The 24,833-nt window shown below is 38.8% G+C and overlaps 1 protein-coding gene across 1 annotated transcript in view; it reads left to right on the top strand.

Annotated features, from left to right (window-relative positions):
- Positions 1 to 671: 671 nt before the first annotated feature.
- The window catches only part of SPAG17 (sperm associated antigen 17), a 115,125-nt gene continuing 90,963 nt past the window's right edge, over positions 672 to 24,833 (top strand). The window contains exons 1-3 of the mRNA XM_075493024.1: positions 672 to 767; positions 9,415 to 9,555; positions 9,942 to 10,001. Coding sequence (XP_075349139.1) covers positions 672 to 767; positions 9,415 to 9,555; positions 9,942 to 10,001 — 297 coding nt within the window. The remainder of the gene's footprint in view (positions 768 to 9,414; positions 9,556 to 9,941; positions 10,002 to 24,833) is intronic.

The following is a 24,833-nucleotide window of genomic DNA, read 5'->3' on the forward strand; positions in this document are numbered from 1 at the left end:
GAGTGATTTCGGCCTGGGAGCAGGCCTGGCTGCCCACACCTGTGCACTCCCCCGTCTCGCTGCTCCGCAGGCGGCCGCGCTCAGGTCACGCTCCAGCGCCGCGGCGTGAGTTCACTCCTTCGCCCTCCTACCCGGCCACGCCGCGACCTGCCGGCGGGCTGGTTTCGTGCAACCTTTTGGATGCGACATTTAATTTGGTGGCTCTGTGACCCGCTGCCGTTCCCGCTGAAAGGCCCGACCCCTTCCCACGCGGCCTCGGTGAAGCCTCTCCTTTGGGCAGCCGTGCTGGAGGTGGCTCCAGGTGGCGGCCGCAGCTGCCCGCCCGTGTCGCAAATGACGATGCAAAGCGGCTGAAAGACAGCAAAGCTCCTGCCGACCCACTAGAAGCCCCGCTAGCGCTCTACGGCAGCGGCTAGGCGAGAAGGCGCTGTCGGGGCCCGGGCGGGACACGCACACCTAGCTCTACCGAGCACGGAGGCTCCCGCGGGCGGGCGCAGGGTCCTCCGGCGGAGGGGCCCGGCGGCTGCCTGCGGGCGGGAGACACATGTGATACGAACCGCTCGCCGGTTGCCGCGGCGAGGGTGCGGCCGGAAGGCGTCGCCCCGCGGGTAGCCAGTTGCCACGGTGACGCGCGGCCTGCCGGCGACGCGCGGCCTGCCGCCCGCGCCGCCATGGGCCCGAAGAGGTCCAAGATCGGCGGGGTCGCCTCGACGGGGGCCGCGGCCAAGAGCTGGGAGGCCGCGCTAGCGTCCGCCCACCTCGAGGAGGTGAAGGCAGCCGAGGGGCAGGGTAGGGGGGCAGGGGCCGCGGCCGCCTGGGGCGCAGCGGGGCCGTCAGGCCCCGGGACTTGCGGCCACAGGCGACCGGGCCCGAGGCGGCCCTCGCCGCTCCTCCGGCCAGGTTGTGGCAGTGTCGCTGCAGGGGCTTCCGCGGGGTCCTCAGGGTCGCCCCGGGGAGGGCTGTGAATTGCCCGACGTGCGGCGGAGCTGCCCCCCCGCCACTGAGCAGCGGCTCAGCGGGTTTCTTGCTTTTCCTCCTCGGCACTTTTCTTTCTGGGGCTCTGGGTGCCAAGTTTCGGCTCGGAGTGAACTTTTTATAAACTGCTGAACAACGAGGTTTGATGGAGGTGCTGACACAGCATTAACTGTAGCGTTGAAAATGTGAGGCTGTAATTTTCCTGCTTGAGTCTGTGCAGCTAAAAGGCACTTCCCCTCCCCCCTCCCCCCCCTTTACAGCGTGTGAGGATCTAAAGGCATATTTAGGTTTCCAGGTTCTGTGTAAGCAATGTAATTCTAATAAATCTTGACTTGCAAGAGAGAATTTGGTTTCAAAATAGGGTAGTAGTTTAGCAAACAATAATATTTATCTAGCATGTGTTTATCTAGCGCTGCTTCTACAAGTGAGACAGATGACTTCCACGGCTTCCTTGTTTGGTGGGTTCCTGTTGTGCCCTAAATTAAAAAAACAAGGGTGGTGTTGTTGCTGTGTTTTTGGTGGTGGGTTTTTTTGTGGCCTTTTTTTCTTAACGTGCCAGCAGTTCTGGTTAAGTATGAGGACTTTTGAATTCAGGAAGAAGCTTTTAAATTGGCTAATCAGTTTTCCCAAAAATGGCACAGATGTCTAAAAATCTCTAAAATACTTGCTTTTACTTTTATTTGGTAGTAACCATATAGTACAAGTCTAGCCAAACAAAATCACTTCTTGAAGTAAGCTGCTCAGCTAAGGCTGTTATTTCCCATTTTCCCCAAGAACGTTGACTTTTCAGTAGAGTTTAAAGGTGCTTGAGCCCTTTCTTGCTTGTGAATCTCACCCCTACTTTAGGGGAACCTCCATGAAGCATGAGAAGGGGGTGGAGGTTCAATCTCCATAACCTACTCAGTTCCTGACCTTTCTTCCGAGCTTACTAGCAAGGTGCCAATTAGTGATTTTTTTTTTTTTTTTTTTGCAGTAGTGTTTATTGTGGTTGTGGATATTGTCCAGTGAATTCACTGAACAAAGTGCTTTGTTTACTCTGCTGCTTCTACATGTAATTTATTACATTTGTTAAGTGCAAACCATTATATTGAAGTATTTCAAAAGGTAGGAAATAAAATGCTCAAAATTTAAGAAATGCCAAAATTAGGATTATTCAGGACCACACATTGAGGCAGATGGAAAGAAATGTTGAATATGTTCACTGAATGGGGCAAGAGTTCTGTAGGAAAAAAAATATGTGATCACCTAATTAAAGATTATCGTAATGCCTATATCCATGGGGGCTGAATTAAGATTCCTTGGTTTCTTAATTCTGGTATTGTGCAACTGTCTTCTGTTCCAGTTAAGCTAGTTCCACTTTCTCTGTCTCGCTGTTAGCAGGCAGAGTCTTGGGAACGTGGGAAAAACTGTCTCCCTGCTGCGGTCAGCTTGAACTCAGGCTTCTGTGACGTTGGGCAGCCACTGAAATTTCTTATTGCAGGAAAATTCTTGTTCAGCTCTTATAGTCATGGGCAGGAACGTACTCGGTGCAAAACTGTCAAATGCCAACAAATCTCTTCTGAGCATGTGTGAATCAAGATTCATCAAGTATGGTCAAATGTGGATATACTTAATGTAAACAAATGTGCTCTGTAAAAGTACATCTTTGACGCAAGTATGGCTATGCTGCCAAATTATAGTTCCTTCCTCTCGAACGTGGAGGCAACTGAATATCTTAATTACTTAATCACATAGGGTTTTTTATTAAAGGATAAAAATTATTTTTAAACCCCAAATCTCATTCTGCAAATAGTCTAACCACACTATCCTTGCCCCCCCTGCCCCAGTAATCTTGCAGCATACAAGATTTAAACTTAAATATATAAAGGTCAGGAAGTGAAAGCAGCCTGTAAAAGAGAGTGTTGAGCAACTATAATGTTGTGTGTGTGTCACCAGACACACTGCACAAAATGATTTCTTACTCTTCCTCAATATTGTATGTGATATACCATATGAATCAAATGATTTGGGAGATGACAGGAACTCCTATCAATTAAATAAATTTCTCTCCTGGTAGTTAATGTATAATGAATTTTAAAATCTTTTACTTGTATCAATTTAGAGAATATTCTTTCCCTTTAGTGAAGTCAAAGGGAATTTACTAGAACTGGTTTTAAATTGTACCAGATAGACTGAGCAGTGAAATTTCACATTTTAATGTGTGTTTATGGCTTACAATATTTTATTAGTCTGATCTATGAAAAGGAGTCATTTTACCCGTGGTGTTAAGATTTTATGGACGCGTATGCTAACTAAAATATGATTTAAATGGTATTTACTAACCAAATAATTGCTTTTGCTAAACGCACTGTGAAAACTGGCAAACAGACAACTTAAAAACATGTACAGAGGAAATATGGATTTTGCAGAGCCTCACATTATAGTTTATATACATATTTTTTGTTTCTAACGTGCTATGCAGAAGAACATGGAGCTGCAAATTGTATTTGCCTTCAGGTATTTGTAAAGATATTTGGATTGGGTTCACTGCAAAATTAAATTACAAAATATAAATTAAGATTCTTAGTTATTTTTAAACTTTGCATGCTTTCAGTAGTTAAAGGGCAATATTTGCTAAGTGGAGGGTGAATTCTGGGCAAATACAGCCCTTAACAATTGCAATAATTGTAATCTACTATATCTTCTTATTAGCTACTATAACTAAGCATAGCAACTGGAAGCCACATTCTGCTCTGACTTTCCATCTGTATGGTTTCTCTCATTTTATTGACATTTTAGGGTCTGAAAATTGGACTGAAATTAAAGCTTGTAAAACCATTAAAAATGTTCTGAATAGGATGGCTCCACTTTTGATTACTTGTCCTACTGCTTCCTCTTTGGAGAGGAATTAACATTCAATTGAGTTTTGATACTCTCTCACCTGCCCAGACTATACAGCAAAACCTCAGGCTCTTAAAACCAGGATCCCTTAGTAATATGGGAGTGTGTCAATCAGCAGATAAGGAAAGTGGACTTGCGGATTTCTTAGCAGTGATGCCCTACACAATCACTACATTAGGGCTACAAAATTGCTGATGAGCAATGTTTCCCAGTAATGCCAGCTGTATTTACTGATTTACAAGCTCCCTCTTTGTTGAAAGCAAAGAATGCTAGAGGTAATATCGCCCTAAGTGTTCATAAATCACTAATAAATCTCATTATTTCTGAGGCATTACTTAAAAATCAGGAGGTTAAAGAACTCTTGCTGTTTGATGCTGAAGTGTTTGGAGTTTAAGTTTTCAAATGTTTCTCTTCAGCTGTTACAGTTAAATTTGAAATTGTGCTGTAATTAAATGAACCTACTAGTTGTGGCCCGGGGGGGGGGGGGGGGGGGGAACAACCAACCAAACAAAAAACCTGCATTAAATACCACAAGAATAAGTGATGAGGCAAAATGACAGATACTTAGATTGCCTGGAAAGGGGGTGGGGTGAGATGGCTGCTTGATGCTTTTCCTGGCCGAAGGAAACTGGTCGAAGGAATCTAGAAACTGGTACTGCAAAAATAAACAATATACCTGACTTTTTAAAATGTCTTCTCTAGAACAGCTGCCCTTTTGTTTTCTCTGCCTCATTTCCTAGACACAAGATATGTTTTAAAAGGAAACAAAATTTTGTGAGCTACGTCTGCTTTTTTCTTCAATGTGAATTGAAGTTAGAGATTTTTTTTTTTAACATACCTATGCTATTCCAATACTACTGTGACAAATAAGATATGTAGGCTATTTGTACTGTTTTTTAACAGTTGGAAAAAATCACATTACAGGGGGATGCAGTGGAGGCTTGAGAACAAAATCAGGAGATGATGAGACACCTCCTGTGTTTTGTGAAAACAAGGACTTTGGAAAACTGCTAGCTGCTTACATGAAGCTTTTGGAGTTAGGTGGATCTTGTTAGGATTGGAACCTTTTCACCTGAGGGACATACAAGCTTCCCACACAGATGGTTATTTCTAACACTGAGAGAGACTTTGATGCATTTCAACTCTTGACATGGGCTAAGAGTTTTAAAATGAGGGGGGATAGTGTCATTTGTGACAATGATTGTCACTGGATGTTTTCCAGTGAGGGTGGTCTGGCCTCTCCTTAATTGGAGCTTGTTTTGGATTGTTTAAGGAATATTCTGTTACTAGTGCTCCATTTCCAGCTTCAGGGTTTTTTTCATTCATGTTTGAATCAGCCTTGTTGATTCTGTGGGCTGTCTACTCCCTGCATTTTGGTCATCTTCATTCACAGTACGTAGTGCTTGTGTTATACTCTCAATAGCAGCTTCCCTAAACTGTTTCCATGCTTTTCCAGTAGTTATTTTTATGTTTTTCTCTATCCTGTTCTTTAAGCTGGGAACCTCATTTGAGGTAGCCTTAGGGTCACTAATCTATCCATTTCAGATCCTTTCTCAGGTCTCACTTCTACAATAACATTTGAAAGAATTAAACTCAGTAGAGGAGCAGTTGTATATTGAGGGAGAAAATATTTTTAAAGTAACCATATACATTTTACTACTTTTCCTTCTCGTTTTTATGTTGTGATTTTAGGTGGTGAGCTGTAGAAGCAGGGTCTGTTTCTTCTCTATGCTTTCAGTGCCTTGAACATTAAGGATACTGTTATAGTATTGATAATATAAGGGCAATATTGCAAAAATAATAGATTTTTAAGGTCAGAAAAGAGCATAATCAATTAAACACCTTAAACTATGTACTAATGCTGCACATTTCCTGTCCTTATTGACTTCAGTTGCTGTTCTCACTGTTCAGCTTTTCTGAAAGATGATCTTTGAGGGCTTCAGAATTGGTCAGTCTGGAAATAGATGACATGCTGTTAGTGACTCTGAGAGCTCTGGATCATTATTCCCTGTTAAAGTGTGTGTAGCTATTTCTGGTATTTATCTAGCTCCAGTTCTCAGGTATTGCACCTTTTTTACAAAAGGAATATTTTTTTCTTCACTTTGCTGCTAGGGAGGTATGGGCTATCTCTAGTACTGTTTAAATTTTTACTCAAAAGACCTTTTATCGAGTTGCGTATACTTCTGTAGAATTAAGTTAGGTGGGATTATACTTTTCACTACCAGTTATCTTGTAGAGGCTCATTCCATGTATTTTATTTTTAATATATTAGCCAATGTTTTCCCTATGCTATAAATATTCACATAGCTGTTCTGTGGAGAAGCTTTAGCAGCTTGTTTCTTTGAAGCAGAGAATTTAGTGGGGGAGATGATGTGCCACACTGATGTCAAGGGCATGCCTTTTGCTGAGGGCATACCTTTTTCTGAGAATGTTTGGGTAAATCCTAAGTTTTTTGAAAAATTCATTTTTCACAAGCAGGACTTAACCCTGCTGTTTTGCTTTGGTGCTTTGTTTCAGGCTGCTGTGAAGGTGGGCACCACAGTGGAAATCAGGAAAATTCTCTCTCTGTTGCTTTTAGTGCCTTCCCAGGGAATGCACAAGTATTGTGAAGGAGAAAGTCTCATTGCTCAAACATAACTCTGAAAGTGCCTGGGAAGTATTAGAGGGGCTAGAGAATAAGAATTTGGAGAAGGAATCTGAGGATGGAGAAAGCTGGAAGTGGGATCAGATAATGAAACTAGGGACTAGCTGGGCAAGGAGACTGAGGATGAGAGCTAGGGGAGCAAGTAACGGATGTGGGAAGCATTAGGAGAAGTGGTAGAACTCAGGTGAGGAACAGAGAGTGGAAACAGAAGAAATGAGCTAGGGACAGTTGTGACCAAGGGGTGGAAAGATCAAGAAGAGACAGGACTACAAGGAAGATGGTTTCACAGACATTGTTGTTGCAGGATGATGTTAATCAGTGCTAAGCAGGTGTAATTCGTGGGCACCAAGATACCAGCATGTTTTATGGAAGGACTGAAGAAGACATAAGGCAGAGGTTTTAGGACTCTGAAGGAGATTTCTTCTCATATATAAAGAACTGCAGGAAGTTGTGGGAGCAGGCTCTATGTTTCTGCTGGACCATGCTTCCCCTAGCGTCTAGGGTAGAACCTGACGTTCCTGAGTCTTGCTCTTCTTATGCTGTCAGCATCTGTCTGAGAGACTTACTGGGCCTCATTCCTGTCTTTTGGTGGTCCTCACTGAAGACGACAGTGTAGTGCTATCAGTCGCTCCATTAGCTCATGTTGCAGGTGGATGGCTGTTCTGTCTCTGCTGGCAAGCCCTGGAAACACCAAGGTACTGCCACATGAGGGCATTTCAACTTCAGTTCTGAAAACCTAGAAAATTATGCCTTGGCACAAAAGTATGGACATCTAAATGGTCTCTATTTAAAGAATGGTAACGTTTTTGTGTCCAACTCTTGGCAGCTATCCAATGACAACTTTAACTTGAATTCAGATTAACTGCAACTCCTGCACATGTGTTTTGATGGTAATATTGGAATACCTAGCTCTTGCATAGTGCTGTGCACTGGTAGCTATCTTGGCAACTTTAGGCAGGAGGAGGTATCATCCCCTGTCCTCCCCTCCAACTAGAAAGGGGAAAAAGAAGTGTACTTGGCGCAGTCCCCTCACAGGCCGTTGCTGCTGCTGCTTCCCCATTGAGCAGTGCCTGCTGCCCCAGGTCAGCTGGACACTCTCATAAATTCCATCATGTTTGCATGTTCCTAGGGCATCAGTGATATGCTTGCACTCTCCTGCACTTTGTAATTTTAAAAACTTAAGGTTTATTTTGTTCTGCTGTAAAACATTAAGGAAGTTTATGATGTGTGGAACTGTAGGGGCCCTTTTGGATTAGCTATCTGCTCTGTAGCTACTTGCAGTTTCAGAAGACTACACTTAGTGACCCAGGTGATCTTTCCATCTTTTCTGTTTCTCTGAATATTCTGTGGTTAAAAAAATGGGACATGTATGTATAATCACATTGTGCTATATTCATGTGATGTTACGCTTTGTCACCTTAAGAGTATGACAAACTGTTTCCCTCCATGCAAGCATTTACTAGTTTGAAACTTACGTCAACTGTTGCTTTCTCCCATCCCAAGTCATCAGTTACTCAAATTGCAAACATTTAGGTACACTTTTTTTCAGCTAAGAGAAGGAACGTGTGAAGAAGGGTACAGTAAAACTGGAAAAAGAAACATCTCCTTTTGCCATTTACATCTGACTCTTTTTTTGGAACAGTCCTTTCCCTCACTTTACCATCAACTCAAGTTTGTTCCTCTTTTCCATAAGGACTTTGTACATAATATACATGTATGAGAATATTTTCATCAAAATCCTAAAGTTACCACCCTCTCTTAAATTTGTCTTTAAAATCTTTCTCTGCTGTGATGCACATTGGACTGGTGTGTGACTCTGCTTAGCCTGGTCCTGATTAGCGTGACAACCTTGGTCTTACTGAAGCTCTTTCCATATTTACCTTTATGCAGCTTCATTGATATCCTTGCAGTTTACACATGCAGATGTGCAATGAAAAAAAATAATTTGGTGATTCCTGAAGAGTGTACAGCAGAACCATTGGAAGTGCTTATTGTTCAGGTGCCAGTGATGCTGATAGAGAATACTCTGGAGTGAGATGTAGATATGCTGGAGATAGCCACTCACTTTGTGAAAAGGATTCTGGTGGGTTAAAGCAGAAGAAATAGAAAAGAAGAGTAACCAGTAGAAGTTGCTTAAATGACATTATTTTGAAGGTTTGTGGATGTGTATCACTAAATAACATGTTCCAATCTTCTCTTGTTCTGCATTTCTTCAATGCTGAAATCACTTTTTTTTTTTTCCATAAAAATACATGTATTTTACTGCGAAAGTTTGAAAACTGCTAGTGTTTTTCATTTGGCAATATTGTAGTGAAATATAACTTGCCATTGATAAATTATTTTTCTTAGCTCAGAGTACTTAGTGAAACCATGTAAGAACCATGGTATGCATAAATATACCCTCATAAAACATCATACAAATAATGCTACAATTTTGAGAAGATAGTATCTGGGCATTATCTAATGCCCAGTATGAGGGAGCTGAAATTTGTTTATTTTTTTCTACAGCAAATAATCACAATAATACATATATTCAGTGACAATAATTCATATATTCAAAATTCACTTCTTGTTTGCTTACTGAACTGTCAAATCTGCAAATGACATTTAAAAGTTACTTTATCTTTGTGTGACACTAATGCAGCGTTTGCCTGCGGGGAGGTTTGTAGAGGTTGTTCGTAGGCATTTGTGTTTTCCATAGCATAATGCTGCCACCTGATGGCAGAAAGAATTGGGACAAAGTAGTATGTGCTTTTTCGGGTTGTATACAGTTTATTTCAGTGTGATTAATATAGTGATGTTGAATATGTCTTAAAGGGAGTAACCATCTCTACAGGATTACTCCTTGAAACTGCAGAGAAGTGCTTTTGTTTGCTTGTGTTTTAATACCTTAAATATTTTATTTTGGAAAGTAGGATAACTGGAAGCCTAGCATCGCTTTCGTTGTTGGGACAAAAATTGAAGATGAAATCCACACCAAAGCCCTGTCTCTTGCTGTGCAGGTGCCACAGCGGAAGCTCTTCAGTGTGGTAACGCGTGAAGACATTTTCAGACAGGTATTCCAAGAATGGCACTTTTAATAACAAACTAAACCCTAGATCTCACTTCTAAATATAACTTCTTTGGTGGGTCATAACTAAAAATTTCATATTCATTTGAATTACTCTGTGGAAGTTTTAAAAATTGCACTAATTCATAGGAGTTAAAAATGGAAAAAGAAAAGCTTATTGTATAAGCTGGTCTGCTCCCTGTAAATAGCGAGGTTTTGTTACAGACTTTTCTTCCAGATGCTGATCACAAAAGTTCCCTCCCTAAGATGTAAGTAAGAAGATTCCTCGCTATTTTGGAGTGTGAGTGTAGTGTTTTCAAAAGGGAATAAAGAGTAAAATAATTTGTGTAAACTTAAAATCTTCTCACAGTAGAATGCTTTATTTGCTTGCAGATCAGAGAATCTGGGAATCAAAAGGGAAAAAAGGTTAAGGATGTGCCTATGTACTATGAGGTAGGTTAAAACATGTATTGCAGAGTCGGTGCTCTTTTACACTGAAGTAAATACAGATGTGTAATTGTGTTATGCATACCTGAGTAAATGTATATCTATTGGATGTAGCTGGTAAATACACTCAACCATCTAGATACTTAAACTGCTTTCTTTTTGTGATACCAACAGTGTTCTGTTGGATGGCTAACTAAGTGAGGATCAAGATGTCTTTTTAGGGATATGAGTTTTATTATGTTAAGAATATGTTACGTGGTCGTATTTTGATGGTGGTGTCACAAATTACAGAAAAACTATTAGACTTTGCTCTCCCAGATGCTCCCAGCAGTTTAGACTTATACCTTCATTTATGGTAATGCAATCCCATAAATGAAACACCATCTCTGTGTGCTAGTATCCATTATAATCTCAGTTTGATATTAAATTCTAACCCGGTTCCTCTAGTGGGGCATGTCAACGGGGTTAGGAATCATGCTTAGTACAAAGAGGACTTCCTTCTCCCTACCTTGTTAATGTTTACAGCTTGTGAGAGGTTATAAAATCCTGTGATTAATTAGAAGATTGTTTAAAATTTTCTCAGGTAGAGTTTTATGGCCCTACAGACCGGGAGCGTAAAGAATTTTGGATGTCTCTAAAAAGATCTTGTTTGCATTTTAGTTCTGCAATGACTAATAAACTTTTTATGTGTCTCAGGTTTTGGTGGACTTTATGACAGGTCTTTTTAGTTGCAGTCTGTTTTTCAGTAATGCCAGACTACTATCTGAACAAGTCCCTTCAGAATTATTTACCACTGACATGACTGTGAATTTTATGCAATTAACCCTCTTCGTTTAGGACTAGCCTCCCAGGCAAACTCACTCTTATATTACCTGGGATGTAAAACCCCTTCAGTTCTACTGACAGAAGGATTTTGAAGTCTGGCTCTAAGCAGAAGCTTTGTATGATACCTGTATTTAATTACTAAGAGCAATTTTCCGTGTGAAGTGGATACTTATTAAATTCCAGCTGTCAGTGCTGTGTCTCATTAGCTACTTACTTCACTCCTCAAAGACATTTTTTTCCTCCCCTCCTTTAACAGCGAATATAAAATGCCTGTTCTGACCTTTTGCTTGGACTCAGTTTCCGTTCTGGCTGTAGCAAATGAAAAGATTGATCATGTTGCCACAAGCATTAAGATCCTGCCTCTCTGGGCAGAATTTGCTCCTGAGCGTTCACTTAAAGTCCATGTTCAGTTTGTGCATTCAAAGCTTTCACTGCAGTAAGGATAAACAAGTATGAGGTTAGTACAGAACACAGGGTTGTGAAATCTTCTGAGAGGAGCATTTCTACGCTGCACACGGTTCTCTTCGCTGTGGTAGGATTCAACACATTGGCATTTCCACAAGCATATGTTCATTTCTAGGGAGACTGTAAATGAGTTTCCTGACATTTAATGGTCTTTTAACATAGGACATGTACATGTGTGTGAATTTGGAACTGATGACATGCATAGTAATGTGGTTATTAATGGTATTAATAGTAACATTGTTACCCATGTCATTGGTCTTGCACATTGCATCTACTGAAATGCAGGGGTTTTTAATAAATTCGGTGCCTGCTTTCTGTCAAGAAACGTTAACAAACTGCTCTTGGTATATTGCAAGCTAATTATATATCGTATTAAAATAACTCCTTTTGTCTATTCTAAATTATTTTCCTTCAGGGTTTCTATCATCTTACCATGTTGTATTTCCTCTCACTCTTACTGTACAAAGTGAAGAAGATCAGGGCAGGGTTTATGAATATGTAGCTAAAAGATTTCCAAATCCAGGAGAATTATGCGTCTAACACCTTTTCTGTCTGTTAAGTGACTTAATGGGAGTAGGAGTCCTGATTTGTAATTTTGTGCTAATTCCAGCACTTAGTTAAATGATGTTATCTCTCATAAAGATGCCATGGAAATTTTTTTTATTTGTATATGGAAGGGAAAATGTTACACTTCCTGTAAAATATCAACAGATTTTATAATGAATCAGATTAATTTTTCATGTACAGTTCTTCCAACAGACAAGACCTAAAACTACAGTATGTTTGAATAAAACATATGCATTTCATAAGCAAGGTATGTATCTTCTATTGTTTATGTACCTGTTTGTTTTGTCAACTTTCTACTACAGTTGGTAATGTCATGTGTAATTAAGGTGCTTTACCACTACTAAATATGATAGTGTTTTAGTTTCCAAACTTTGAATTTTGAAAATCTATTCAAGCCTAAATTTTCCATGCTAGATTTGTTCATGAAGCTGATTTTTTTTCTTCTTCTTCTTTAAAATCCTGGTGAGATTGAGACCAGGGACTGTTTGGATGGAAGGACTTTATTTTCCTTGTAAGAGTTGTTTTCCAGTTTTGTTTGACTCATTGGGACAGGGTCAGGAAAGTTGCCTTTACGTTACCCAGGAAATTTTGAGAAGGTTTCTTGTCCCATACTCATAAGGGAACAAGTTGGAACTGCAGAGTAGTACCATAGTGAGAAAAGATTTTGAAAGAAGATGGACCCTCATGTGGTTCCTTCATGTGATAAGACTGGAAGTAGATAGATGGTGTTGCTGAAAATGGACAGCTGAATAAGGGATATGGCCATGAGAGAGAGAGGGATGGGAGAGCAACGTGGAACAATTTTGTGGTTCTCTCAGATAAGCTGAGATACTTGGGATGAAGGGTCGTGGAAAGATGAAAAAAGCACAAGTGGCAGAGACCAGAGCAGTTTTATTTGGATGCGGATCCCGGAACACTGCCTTCAAAATGTGTCCTTGTGGTTGTGAAGCCAGCAAAACTGAAGTCTTGTAACGGCAGCATCCTTCCCTATGCTGCTCTGACTCATCTCCTGGACAAGCCATCCCATGTAACCAAAAAGGCTTGATTGCACTTAAACATAATAATCTTTATTCCACTACCTGTCAAGACTTAATATATTAATTCTGCTTTCTCACAGCATGGTTCCTACCTATTGTTGTCAAACTGAAAAATATTGTCAAATCAGGGGCCAAATCTAAATCCTGGCCCATTCTCATGCTGGAATTCTGTGAGACTGGAGCAGAATAAATCAGCTGTAAATAGGTATTTCCCAACTGTTAATCACTGGGTAGATAGCTAACTCTACTGATGTCTGCTCCATTTTGAGGATGGGAGGCAGCATGGGCAGTGTGCACTGCACTCCAGAAATCCTTGCTAGACTTATGATTCCTTGAGGACAGGTACAGGTGAATACAAGTTAGAAAAGCTCCTAGGCATGGCAGAATTATATAATTATATATATAAAATATATATATAAAAATATATATATAACAATATATATAAATATATTGTTATATAACAATATATATTTTTTTTATATATATAAACAAACCTAACAAGTAAATTCATCTTCTGCTAGGCTCCATATAGTATGCTGTGAAAGAGTAGAAGCGTACTTTAAGTAGAAAAGTTGGACGCAACCCAGTGGAAGAGGCCATTACACAAGTGGAGTGAAGTCTGTGATAGCAGCAAATCCCATAACTTGCAGGGGGTGGGGAGAGGAGGTGGTTGGAGAAGGCATTCATATTGGAAAGGAAAAGGTAAATGGACTACCTGGGCTTTGGACCTCAAATGTAGTAGAAGCGTTTGATGTAGTTGAAAGGAAAGTTTCCTGCAAGTGATCGTGGTGGTTTGTTGGTTTGTTTTTTTTTTTTTTTTTAAATCCTGTGCCCTGTCTTTAATGAGGCCTTTTTTCTCCTCTCCATCTTTCCTTCCCCCATGAGACACAGAGTTTTGAAAAGAAGATTTTCCTTCTCCCTTCATCTCTAGTTAAATTGCCCCAATGCTCTCTGTGTTCTTCTCAGTCTAGGCTGAGAAGTGCTTGGTAGTTAAATGCCTTGTATTTTAGGCTTACATTGTTACAGCTTACACAGTTCTGGCTTACAAGAGGAGTTAAATGGGACTTATGTCACTTCTCTGAGAGCTAACTTTTCAGGTCAGGTGTGAAAACTTTGGACTTGTTTTTCAAGTGTAAATGTGATCTGTTTTCCCAAGAGACCATAGTGAATGCTACAAAAATAAATATATACATATGCACAAAGCAAGATCATGAAATTGTTTTGATTCTTCTTTTTTGGTGAGAAAAGCTACTGAAAAGAAAATTTGTAAACAATGTAGCCCAAGAGTTGGCTTTCTTACCAATGCTGCTATCACCAGTTTGTTTTACATTCTGTGATATTAGTAGATAGATAGATTTGATTGGCAGCAGAGACTATTGTGACCTGTACCACCAGTCACACTATTTTTTTTCAACAAAAATCTGTATGTTGAAATTTTTAAAATCATGTTTTTTCTAAATGATTGAAAACAATTGAGAATCTGCTACAACTTAATTTGTTTCTGGGGAGGACTTTTTGTGATAAAACATACTTCTAGTTTCAGTGTAAATGTATGTTTCAACATATGGCTTACAGCCATATTTACTAAATTAAATAAAATCTTGCAATTAATCTTCTCTGTGTAGAAACTTTGAGATTGTGTTCAAATTGTCCCTTAATTTTTCTCTTTATTTAGCAATGTGTAATAAAATCCTTCATGTTTTTTTGCAATTCTTTAATAATTTCTGTGGATCTTCTCTAACAAACATTTACAGTTCACTATTTTTATTTAATTGTGGACACTGAATGGACTTAGTGGTTTTTTTTAATACATATCAAATACAAACATAACATAATGCATGCGCTCCTATTTGATAGCTCATTGTATACAAATCTGAAGATTGTGTAAGTTATCTTTGCTGCTGCCTTACACTGAGAGCTAATTTTGGATTGATTGGTTCACTCTTGACCAATGAGTCCTTCCCAGAGTTACCACTTTACAGATTCTCCATCCTGTAAATTTGGCCTGTTTTCTTTCTTCTGAGATACAAGTCTTGTAACGTAACAAAATCAAATCATATTGCTTTCTCGCACTATACTAACTACATTAACCAAACTTCTTTGTATGAATGAGTTTTCCACTACATTTGTTATATGTCCCATGGTTATTGTGTTTTCTGGAGATCTTATGATTGAAGACTTTGTGTCTTTTCCCAGCTCACTGACAAACAGAGTAGTCGCAATATGTTGTATGTTTCAGACCCAACAAGAAACTCACCTGTTTGATGATGACCTTTGTTTGCATTTTTAAATCTGTCAGTTAATGAGTTTTAATCTTTGTCACTGCTTTATTAACTATAGAATGCTTGTTTCTAAATCAATAGTCAAAGAATACGTAGGGAATTGTGCTTTTCACTGTATCAGAGTTGTTATCTGTTGCAAGTAGAATTACAGTCTTGCCAGAGAAAGCTATTCTCTTTGTGAAAAGACCACTTTTTTTTTTTCCCCAAAAGAACAAAATTGAATTGGTAATAATTATTTTACCCTCCTTTTATATGTTGTTCATTGAATCCTCTGTTAGAACATTAAGGAAATAGTATCAGCTCCTCTGTTATTCTGCAATGATCAGCATTACATCGCCAGTACTTAAAATACGTATATTATTCTAGTTTCTCTTTTTTTAAGCATTCGTGTGAGATCAGCTTTCTTTTTAGTTTAAAACTGCCCTTGTTCTCCAAGAGTTGCTTAAAGATTATATTTATCATATAAAGCTCTTCAGCTACCTATTTTTAATAATTCTTTGGTTATGTTGTCCAGGTCTACTCGGTTTTGGTATGCCTAGCTTTAAAAGCTGCCTTTTTGCAACTTTCCATTGATACGGTTGGAAATAACTGCTTATTAATGAAGTGATACAACCATGTTCTCTGTTGTTTTTCCAAATATAGAGCAGAAAAATCACTGATTAGCCCTACTTTTCCTGCATCTTTATTGACTCTTCTGCTGTTTCCATTTCATACCAGACCAATGCTGGTATAATAATAATGATATTTTTTTCCTGATACAGTTTTTACAGAAAAGTAAATCTGTTATTGTCCATATCTCTGCTGGCATATGTTGTCTTTCCCTTGTTTTTCTTGCTTTTCTTCCTTAAATCTGAAATAGTGGGGACTGTTAAATCAGGCTGTCCAGGATCTTGTTACCCATCTGATTGCACTGAATTATCTCTGTTTGATTCTTGCTTGTGACAAGCAAGGAAACATTAGCTAGCATGTCTCATGCAGGAACTGTTAACATTTAAACAGAAGAGAATGTAGAATTACAAATTGTTCTGCTTCTTGTCATTGTTGGCTGAACAGAGGACCTGTTTGATTCTCCTGTTGACCTGCTTCTAGATCTGCATGGCAAATGGTTCTGGTACAAAACCTCACTTTATTTTACCTCCTTCCTAACAGGGAAGGAGTATCAACTCAGATACTTCAAACTTCAGGACTGATAAAAGCAGAAGAAGTGCTAGTTTTACTGTCTGAGTCAAGATACATAACAGTCAACCCATATTGCCAGGCATATTGCGATATCAACCTAGTTGTGCAGTTTCAACAAACAAACCAGAGAGACCTCCAAATTAAATCCTTCTACTGCTAAGCATAATATGCACAGTTTTGCCATCAAAATCCAGTTCAGTTGAGTGCTTGCATATAAATCTTAATTCATGCTTCATACAGCTCATTTTGAGAACTAAAAGGTTATTGGTTAGAAGTAGAATCTTGCATTGTTTTAAAATTTATTTATAGGGTACATGGGCTTTTTTCTTTGGTTTGGTTTTTTTCCCTAAGATCGTGCTGTCAGAATCCTTGGGAAATTGTGTAATGTTCACAGTACTTCTTGCCTTAATAGACTTTAGCAGAGACCAAAGGATCTTTGGGTTTTCTAGGTATAAAGGAAATGTTCCTCCCCTGTCACTTCCAACACAAAGTACATAACCCAAGATATTAAGAACTTCTGTAGGATAGTAAAACATAGCAATGAACAAGCTGAAGTGGAAAAATTTGAATTAATTTAACCAGCAAACAAGGGATTAAAAGCAGTCTTTAAGCATTTCTGTGAATTAATGCTTTGCTACAAGTGTGTAGAATGTAGACTTATGAAGTGAGGGTTGCTGCTGGTAAGACTATTTGAAGTGCTGATCATGTCATGATGTGAAGAGAAGGTCCACTTTAGATTAGAATTGAGCATGTAGTTCCTGGGATAGGTGCTCTTACCATATTATGAAAGTTTATATATATAAAAATTATGCATGTATTCTATTATTATGATTATATTATATAAAATGGCATATTATTAGATAATAAATATAATTTAATATGTATTAACAATATATATGTGCATAATTATTCAAAGCTACCTTATTCTATTACTCCCTCACCCCAATGGCACGAATTTCGTTCAAGAAACCAGTTAAGAATAGCTATTCTGTTTCTAAATAACTTTTATGTCCTCTCTTCGGTAGGTCTTAAATAACTCATACCTTTCTAATATCTTATACCTTTCTATTGTCTTATGTAACTTTTTTTAAGGTTCTCTCATCATTGTCTCTAACAATATCTTCAGTAAAAAAAAAAAAAAAGAGGAGGGCACTCGGGACAAGGAGTATGCATTTATTTTGTATTAAGGATGTTATAGTAAATTCCTAGGGCAGAAAAATCAAAAGTTTTGGGTTTAGCTTGATGTGAAAACAAAACTCTTAAGGTCACAGACACAACGCTTCTGGCAAGGAGTATTTTCACCCAAGAAGGTACAAACTGTTGTGAGTCGTGTGGCATCAGGAGGGGAGCAAAGACTGGTTAGTAGCCTGGATGTGTGTCACTGAAGAAACATGTTTCAGAAATAATGCTAGTCAGGAGTACTTTTAAGGAAGCCTTTTAGTTTCTTGTAGAAATATATAATTAAAGGTGAAATATTTTTGTGGAAGTGTATAGATTTTGACAAAATACCATCAGAAAGGTTGTGATCAATAACAGGCTTTCTCAAAAGTAGAGACAGTCATATTAAAATCTGGCCTTCTCAGTTTAAAAATGTATGTCAATAGAATTCTATTTTGTAATAAAAGTTAGAAAGTTTTTGTTTTCATACCGCTGTAGAACAAAATTAATTTTAAAAGTAGTTGTAAAATGGAACAGTTCAGGAGCCAAAACTTGTCTAGTGTCATTGTTTTGATGAGAAGGTTTGACAGTAAAAACAACTTTGGCAGCCATGCTGAATGGTCAGAAGGTTAGAAAGATTTAATTTTATTTTTCATTCGAGTACAGAGCAAAACAAATACAACAGTCTTAAATGCCGTAATAAAATGGAACAGTTCTCCAGTCAGCCTTTGTCAAGTGCTATTGTGTGGATGTAAGTTAAGAGGATTTTATTGCAGAAGAACTTGGCCCTTAGACTGTATAGATATGCAGAGGATTAATGCTCAAGAAACAGGTGGGAACTGCTGTTGAATGAAGATGCCTTTTAGGGAGTTACTGGCTCCAGGGAACGGTAAGGGACTTTAAATCCTGCTGTGGGCACTATCTACTCATCTGTTTTCAGCTCTGTTGTACCTGTTACCAAGCTCTGACCAGGTACATCATAGTACAAAATATAGTATGTTTTGTAAACGATCCTACTGCATGAGGTGGTACATTTACCTGAGATATTTATTGTCTTGTCTTCTGAGGAGAGTTTAACTACTCTGCATCCTGGGTCCAAGTATTTAGGTCAGTTTACTTAAAGGATGTTAAGGAAAAAATTTGTTAACTTAGGTTTAGCAAGCTTCACAACTCCCATTGGTATTCAGCAATTTGTGAATATCAATATGAATGAGCCTTATGGAAGACTACCAGTGTCTGCGTATCAGCTGAGGTTAGATTTACACCCCTCTTTATTTCACAGGAGACCTTTACAAGCAATTCAGTTTGCTCTGCTGCTAACTGAACAGGGACAATTTATGGCTGTGCAAAACTATTCCAAACAGACACTATCACACCCCAGGCCACAGATCTTTGGCATCTTTAGATGAACTGCAACTTGGGTTATCCGCATTCCTCCTAGATAATGTTAAGGTATTCCAGGATTTCCTACATCTTGACGATTTTACTAAGAATTCACTGAGAAAAAGCTACACGAGCTTCTACCTGTCCTGCTCACCTTAATTCTTACTTCATAATGCCTTTCACTAGTGGACTTCTTAGTGCTTGGTGAATTGCTTGGACAGACAATTGCCCTGCTAGCACCAATATCCAAGAGAGTAGAATATAATTGGCAAATGCCTTCTTACAACTTGGCCAAATAGAAAAAAATGTCCTGACAAAGAAAAACATTCACCTGGGTTCAGCTGCCTTTCTAGAACAGCAAAGATCTCGCCTAGTTCTGTGTTCTATATGCCAGTCCAGTATTGATGTCTTAATGACCTAGGTCATCCTAGTGGCATTAGAGGCATGTGTGTGATCAGGTAAATAGTTCTAAGCCTTGGATAACAGCAAAGGGATTTTTATTTCAAGAATAGGAAACCCATGCCATCTAAAAAGAATAAAACATTGCCCAGAGTAAAGACATACCACCATGTCTTTGCATCAGCCTTTGCCATTGTCAGAGCATCAGATGCTACTGCATGATCAATGGGGGCATATGTAGTTCTTTGAGTTATCAAATTATATGCCTTCCATATGGGATTTATTTATTCCATGAACTGTTGTTGCTAGGATCCAATCAGTCCTAGAAATTGTAGTTGTTTCAATCAATTTCTAAAGTCTCTCCAGTTCAGTATCCCTTCCCAGGGACCCCTGTAAGGACAATATGTCGTGTTAAGAAGTACCAGGATTTCTAAATGCTGAAACTGGGGCAAAAAGTCTTGAGCTCCTGCAGGAAAACAATGTGTGTCTTCTAATTTTCTGTTTCCTAAAATCTGAGAGGCTGGGCTCTATTATTTACATGAGACAATTGAACATGTTCATATTTTCTTTCGTTTCAGAATAGCAACTCTTCTTCATAATCCTAATTCTAGGATTCTAGAAGCAGTGCCCTCCACATGTATTGTTATTTTACTACTGTTAGTTGTAATTATTTGGCCTGAGGCCCTTCATAAAACCCCAAATTGCTGATGATTTATTTTCTAGGAAAGAAATTGATACCTTTTGAAATTCATCTATCTATTTAAAACCTGCTTTGGAACACTGGTGAGACCTTGGTTTTGCTTCCTAGATTACAAGGTTTCCTGCATGCATGCAACTTGGTATAAAATTTCCTGCTTTTTCTGTGTAGGTTTTGTTGAAATCTCTGTGTAACTAGAGCAAACAGAAATTATGTCTGTAAGAATGTCGTCCTTCAATTGGTAGAGGGACTGTCCGGAGTAGCCAAAGGAAAAGCTGTTCTCTGTTTTGTTGCCTTCAAAAATTTCAGGTTACTATAATTGGTTAATTAAGGACAATAGAGTGTAAGACATTTTTCTCAAGTAGAGCAACTAATTCCAGAATCCTTTGTCACCAAAGGAAAAAAAAATTTAAAAAAATGCCCAAAGCCCTGTTGCAAAGCTGGACCAAGGTGGAAAGATCCTGCCTAGGAGTTATGTGGTGCTAAGCCCACGAGGCCATTGGGACTTCCCGGCCCATGAGTTCTGAGGCAGCTTAGGAAACTCTGGCAAGATGTAGCTAGATGGGTTCTGCCAGCACAAGGGTTGATGAGACAACTTTGCTTCTTAAATCTTTTTGTTCCATGTCTGATTGGGTTCTCTTCCTAGCCAGATGCAATGTTAGAGAAGCGTGACTAAATCCTTTAGCTTTGTAATGTTCATTGTGTGGATCCAGTTGGCTGGAATTACTGGAGGCAATTTACTTCTCAGAAGAATAAAATATTCTACTCTACAATGAAAAGACTTGCTGGGCAGATTCATACCACTGAAATGTAAATATTTCAAGATTTGATCATAGCAATATATCTCTTCTTCTGAGCAAAGATCACAGCAGACTGGCCTGTCCTCCCTTTTTAAAAAGGTCTGGGTTCTGTAGGAGTTCTTCAGAAATCACTTAAATGCTATTTCAACTGTCTCCCCCCCAATCAGAGGGTTAAAAGGAAACAGATGTCTGAAGGGTCACATGAGAATACCTTCCCTATGCATAAAACTCCTTCTTCCTGAGATAGCAATGCTAGTGGCTGATCTTTGGAATCACTGGATATTCGTACTGTATTTTGTCTTCCCTTGAAGCAGTTCTTATTGGTAGCAGTTAGGTGGTCAGGAAGTCGTAGGAGATACATGTCCTAGATGGTGAGAGCTCTTGTATGAGCTCTTTAATAAAGCCAAGGTGAAAAGTCATCCTAATTTTTATGTAATGTATTTTCTCATTTTTACTTAAATTAGGTTATTCACCTGTTTGTATTTCCCTTAAAACATTGTTTAAGTACTTGTAACACTAACACACATATGCTATACACATGTCTTAGAAAGTTCTCATTCTGCATTGCTGAGATTAAACCAGTTAAGGCATGCTCTCAGGTTGCGCATTTTCTGTAGAGAGAGGTTTAAAGAACAGACCTTCTTACAGTGGATATTTCTAACTAGGTTTCTGCTAACCAGATCGAGATGTGTTGTGATTTGGCAAAAAAGACTCACTCATGTGAGTGACAACATATTTTTGTAGCACCCAAGAAGCCATTGCTGCTGCTTTGAGAAATGTTCTCACAATAGAAAGGCAGATATTTAGTACACGAACAGTGTACGTATTTGCTCAGTATTGCTCATTAGTGAAAGTGTCCTATTCTTATTTTAGTAGGTTTATTTGAAAAGGACTCTGAGGGGCAGAAGTAGTCACCAAATCCACTTTATTTTTTTTTAATTCTCTGCAATACGTGTTGGTAGAGTCTTCATTGATAATGAAGATGATTCATTGGCTTAGCTTAGGTTTTACAGTCTACCTTGTGGATACATAAGCTCTATATGGAGCTCTGTTCAGATATGCAATTGATTTACTGATTTACGTGAGTCCCTAAGCTCAGTTTGAATTGTGAGTCATTAATTCACCAATGAAGGATAATGATTAAGCAAGTGATCTTTTGACATCATAGTTGGGAAGAGGTTCTGAGAGGAAAAATGAAATTAGATGGATGGTGTGATAGTAGAGACTAAATTGCCCTTCAACACACTGCAGGTGTGATCTGAAAGAAGTTGTTTGAGTCAGCTCAGTGTCTTCCTGGTATTCTTTCAAAATTTTTGATAGTAGTATGCTATAGTCAATTAAATGACATCAGCAGATTCAGAAATATTTAATAGTATGTGCAAAGAAGTCTTCTTTGGACAAAAGAAATTTATCAGTATGACACCTGTGGCTTTTGTTCCATAGTCCGTCTTGAAAGCTGCTTGTGAGGGATTCACGATACTGATGGCAGATTGTAATAAGTGAAGATTGCTTATTTTTTTCCTGCTTTTATTAGCTTGCTCAGGAAAATACATTTGAACAGTAAATAATAACTTGGTTAGTACATGTAATCCATATAGCCTCTTGACTGATGGCTCTCCTGCTTCAAATCGACTTGAACTGTGTCAGCTACTAAGGGATCTGAATTACTGAGGAGCTCTTCTAGGAACCATTATGTTTCTTTCAGGAAGCGTTATGTGAGTCTGAGGTATATGTGATGGCCTAGATTTCTTACAGTTTCAAGAGGGAAGACGGCTTTAGAAAGCTCAGACCAGATAGGGGAGAACTACACTATGAAATGGGCTGACCACTGTTCATAGCAAGTGATGCTACTGCTTCCAAGTACTGATAAAGCTGTGAAAGTTGATAGTGCAATTTTTCACTTTGAAAGCTTTTCTGATTATGATTTGGCAGCCATAACGGTTCTGTATATTGAAAAGGAGACATTTCAAAGAAAGATACCATAAAGACTCTGGCTTTAAATGTTTCCCTAACTTTTAAGACCCATCTCCTATTTCAATGGCTCTGGCATCTGCCAATAGTATGGTGTCACCTACAAGCACTCATGCAGTGTTTGAATGGCTTGAAATACATGCCCTTTGCACCAGGCAGCTAAATCTCTGCATGGTTCATACTGCCACCATATGAGATCAAATACTGCATCACTGAAGCCTTTCTGCACTTCACAAATGTGACCCCTGCTGTGTGAGGAATGCTGTTTCCTCTTCCTTTAAAGGAAAAAAGGCCCTACCTAACTGAGTTTGTCCATCCAAGTTTCCATGGTTTACTCGCATAAGAAAAAGGTCATCACTGGCGGGATGAAGTATAGCCAATCTGAAATGAATCCACTTCATAGTATCCCAGAAAATTCCTTCTGTACTCCTACCAAGTCTTTGTCTTCAGCTTTTTTTATTGAGGCTCTGTGGATTCTTAACTGTTTATGCCAGGTGCCTGCATAATTCACAGGGCCACAAATGAAGTAAACATGCATAAGTGTAATAAATTTAATTTCTTTTATCTACTGTGCATGGTTTGATCTATGTTCTGTCTTTAAACTAGCAGTGATGAAGGATTGTTTTTTATTTGCTTATGCATAAAGCAGATTTTACATTGCTGTATGAAAAACTATTTGCTTTCTTTGTATTGCCAAATGTATTGTGCTCATTTTATCTTTGTCTTATTTGTCTGACCTCTCTCCACAGTCTTGGAATTAACAGGAGTTAACTCCTGTTAAATAGAGTTTGGTTTGTACTTCTCTAATGCTTCACATAAGAAAATTTGTCCTTCCCACCCACTCAGTCATCCAGCTCACTAGAGAACTTGGACAAGTCTCTTCATTTCTGCATTCTCTATCTACAAAATAGGAATAATCATGATGCATTGCTTTTGACTGTTAAAATGCTTTGAACTTCTCAGGAAGAATGGGTTGTAAAAGAGTCTAAGCGTTCCTTCCTTCTTCCATGAACAATAAATCAGCAACTGCCATTGAGCTGGGTTACTATATATATACTTTTCAAGAATCCTTCCAGAATCCCTCTGTTTCTCCTCTATTGTGTTTCAAGAAATGTGCAACTCATCTACATTAGGCAATTGGGAAGCATCCCTTTCCATAGGCTATTAACACCACTTCTGGAGGGGGGGGGGGGGGGGGGGGGAAGATAATTTTTCTCTCTAAGGGAAATTACTATGATATTTCTACCAAAATCTCTTTCTTTCAGAGCACAGCTTTTCTGTAGCTAGCTCTGGGTGACTGTTTTTTGTTGGAATAGCTAGTAGTTTCTAGTGTGCCTACAGTCTGGGAGTTTTTAAGTCTGTTCTTAACATGTCCTTGATTTTCCACTGTGACTCTGAAGTCAATTGGAGTCTTTCCACTAAGCCTTCTATGGTTGGCTTGTTGAAATAGCGACCAGTAAGTAGTCTTACTCTGAATACGAAAGATGTAAAGCAGAACTGATCTTAACCATGATGTGTTTTCCTATGTGTATGTTAAGGAGATCATAGGTTTATTAGTGTTGGAGGGGCAGGATTGTTTTGGGAGGGTTTATAAATGCAAATATTTTGGTTGTTTTGTCTCCTTGTTATATGATTCAGAAAAATATGAATTTTAAGAGATTCCTTTTTCTGTACTTTGCTTTCATTTGTATGAAACAATAATTTGGCATATAATAGTCTGGATTCCATTTTGGCTTTGTTTTACTCAGAGAAGCATTTTTAGTGGCTACATTTGCTTACCTAGGTTTTACTTGAGAAGTGAAAATTTCTAAGCTGGGCAAGAAACTATGAAAGCTCAAAGCTAATGGTGGTGTTTGCATTAGACAAGACACAGTTCAGTGAGATGCAGTGTGCACCTTCATTGTCTGAATGTTAGCAAGTAAAATTGACACCATATGTGCCCAACTGTAATTGCTCCAAGAGGGGAAAAGAGAAACATGTCAGAACATTTGAGTAACACCTAATTCAGCCCATGGTTATAAATAAAGCTGATGGTTGCTTAAAAACAAAAGTAGGAAAATATTATGGTTATATTA

Source organism: Mycteria americana, chromosome 1 (assembly GCF_035582795.1).
Source record: "Mycteria americana isolate JAX WOST 10 ecotype Jacksonville Zoo and Gardens chromosome 1, USCA_MyAme_1.0, whole genome shotgun sequence".
NCBI classification, from domain to species: domain Eukaryota; kingdom Metazoa; phylum Chordata; class Aves; order Ciconiiformes; family Ciconiidae; genus Mycteria; species Mycteria americana.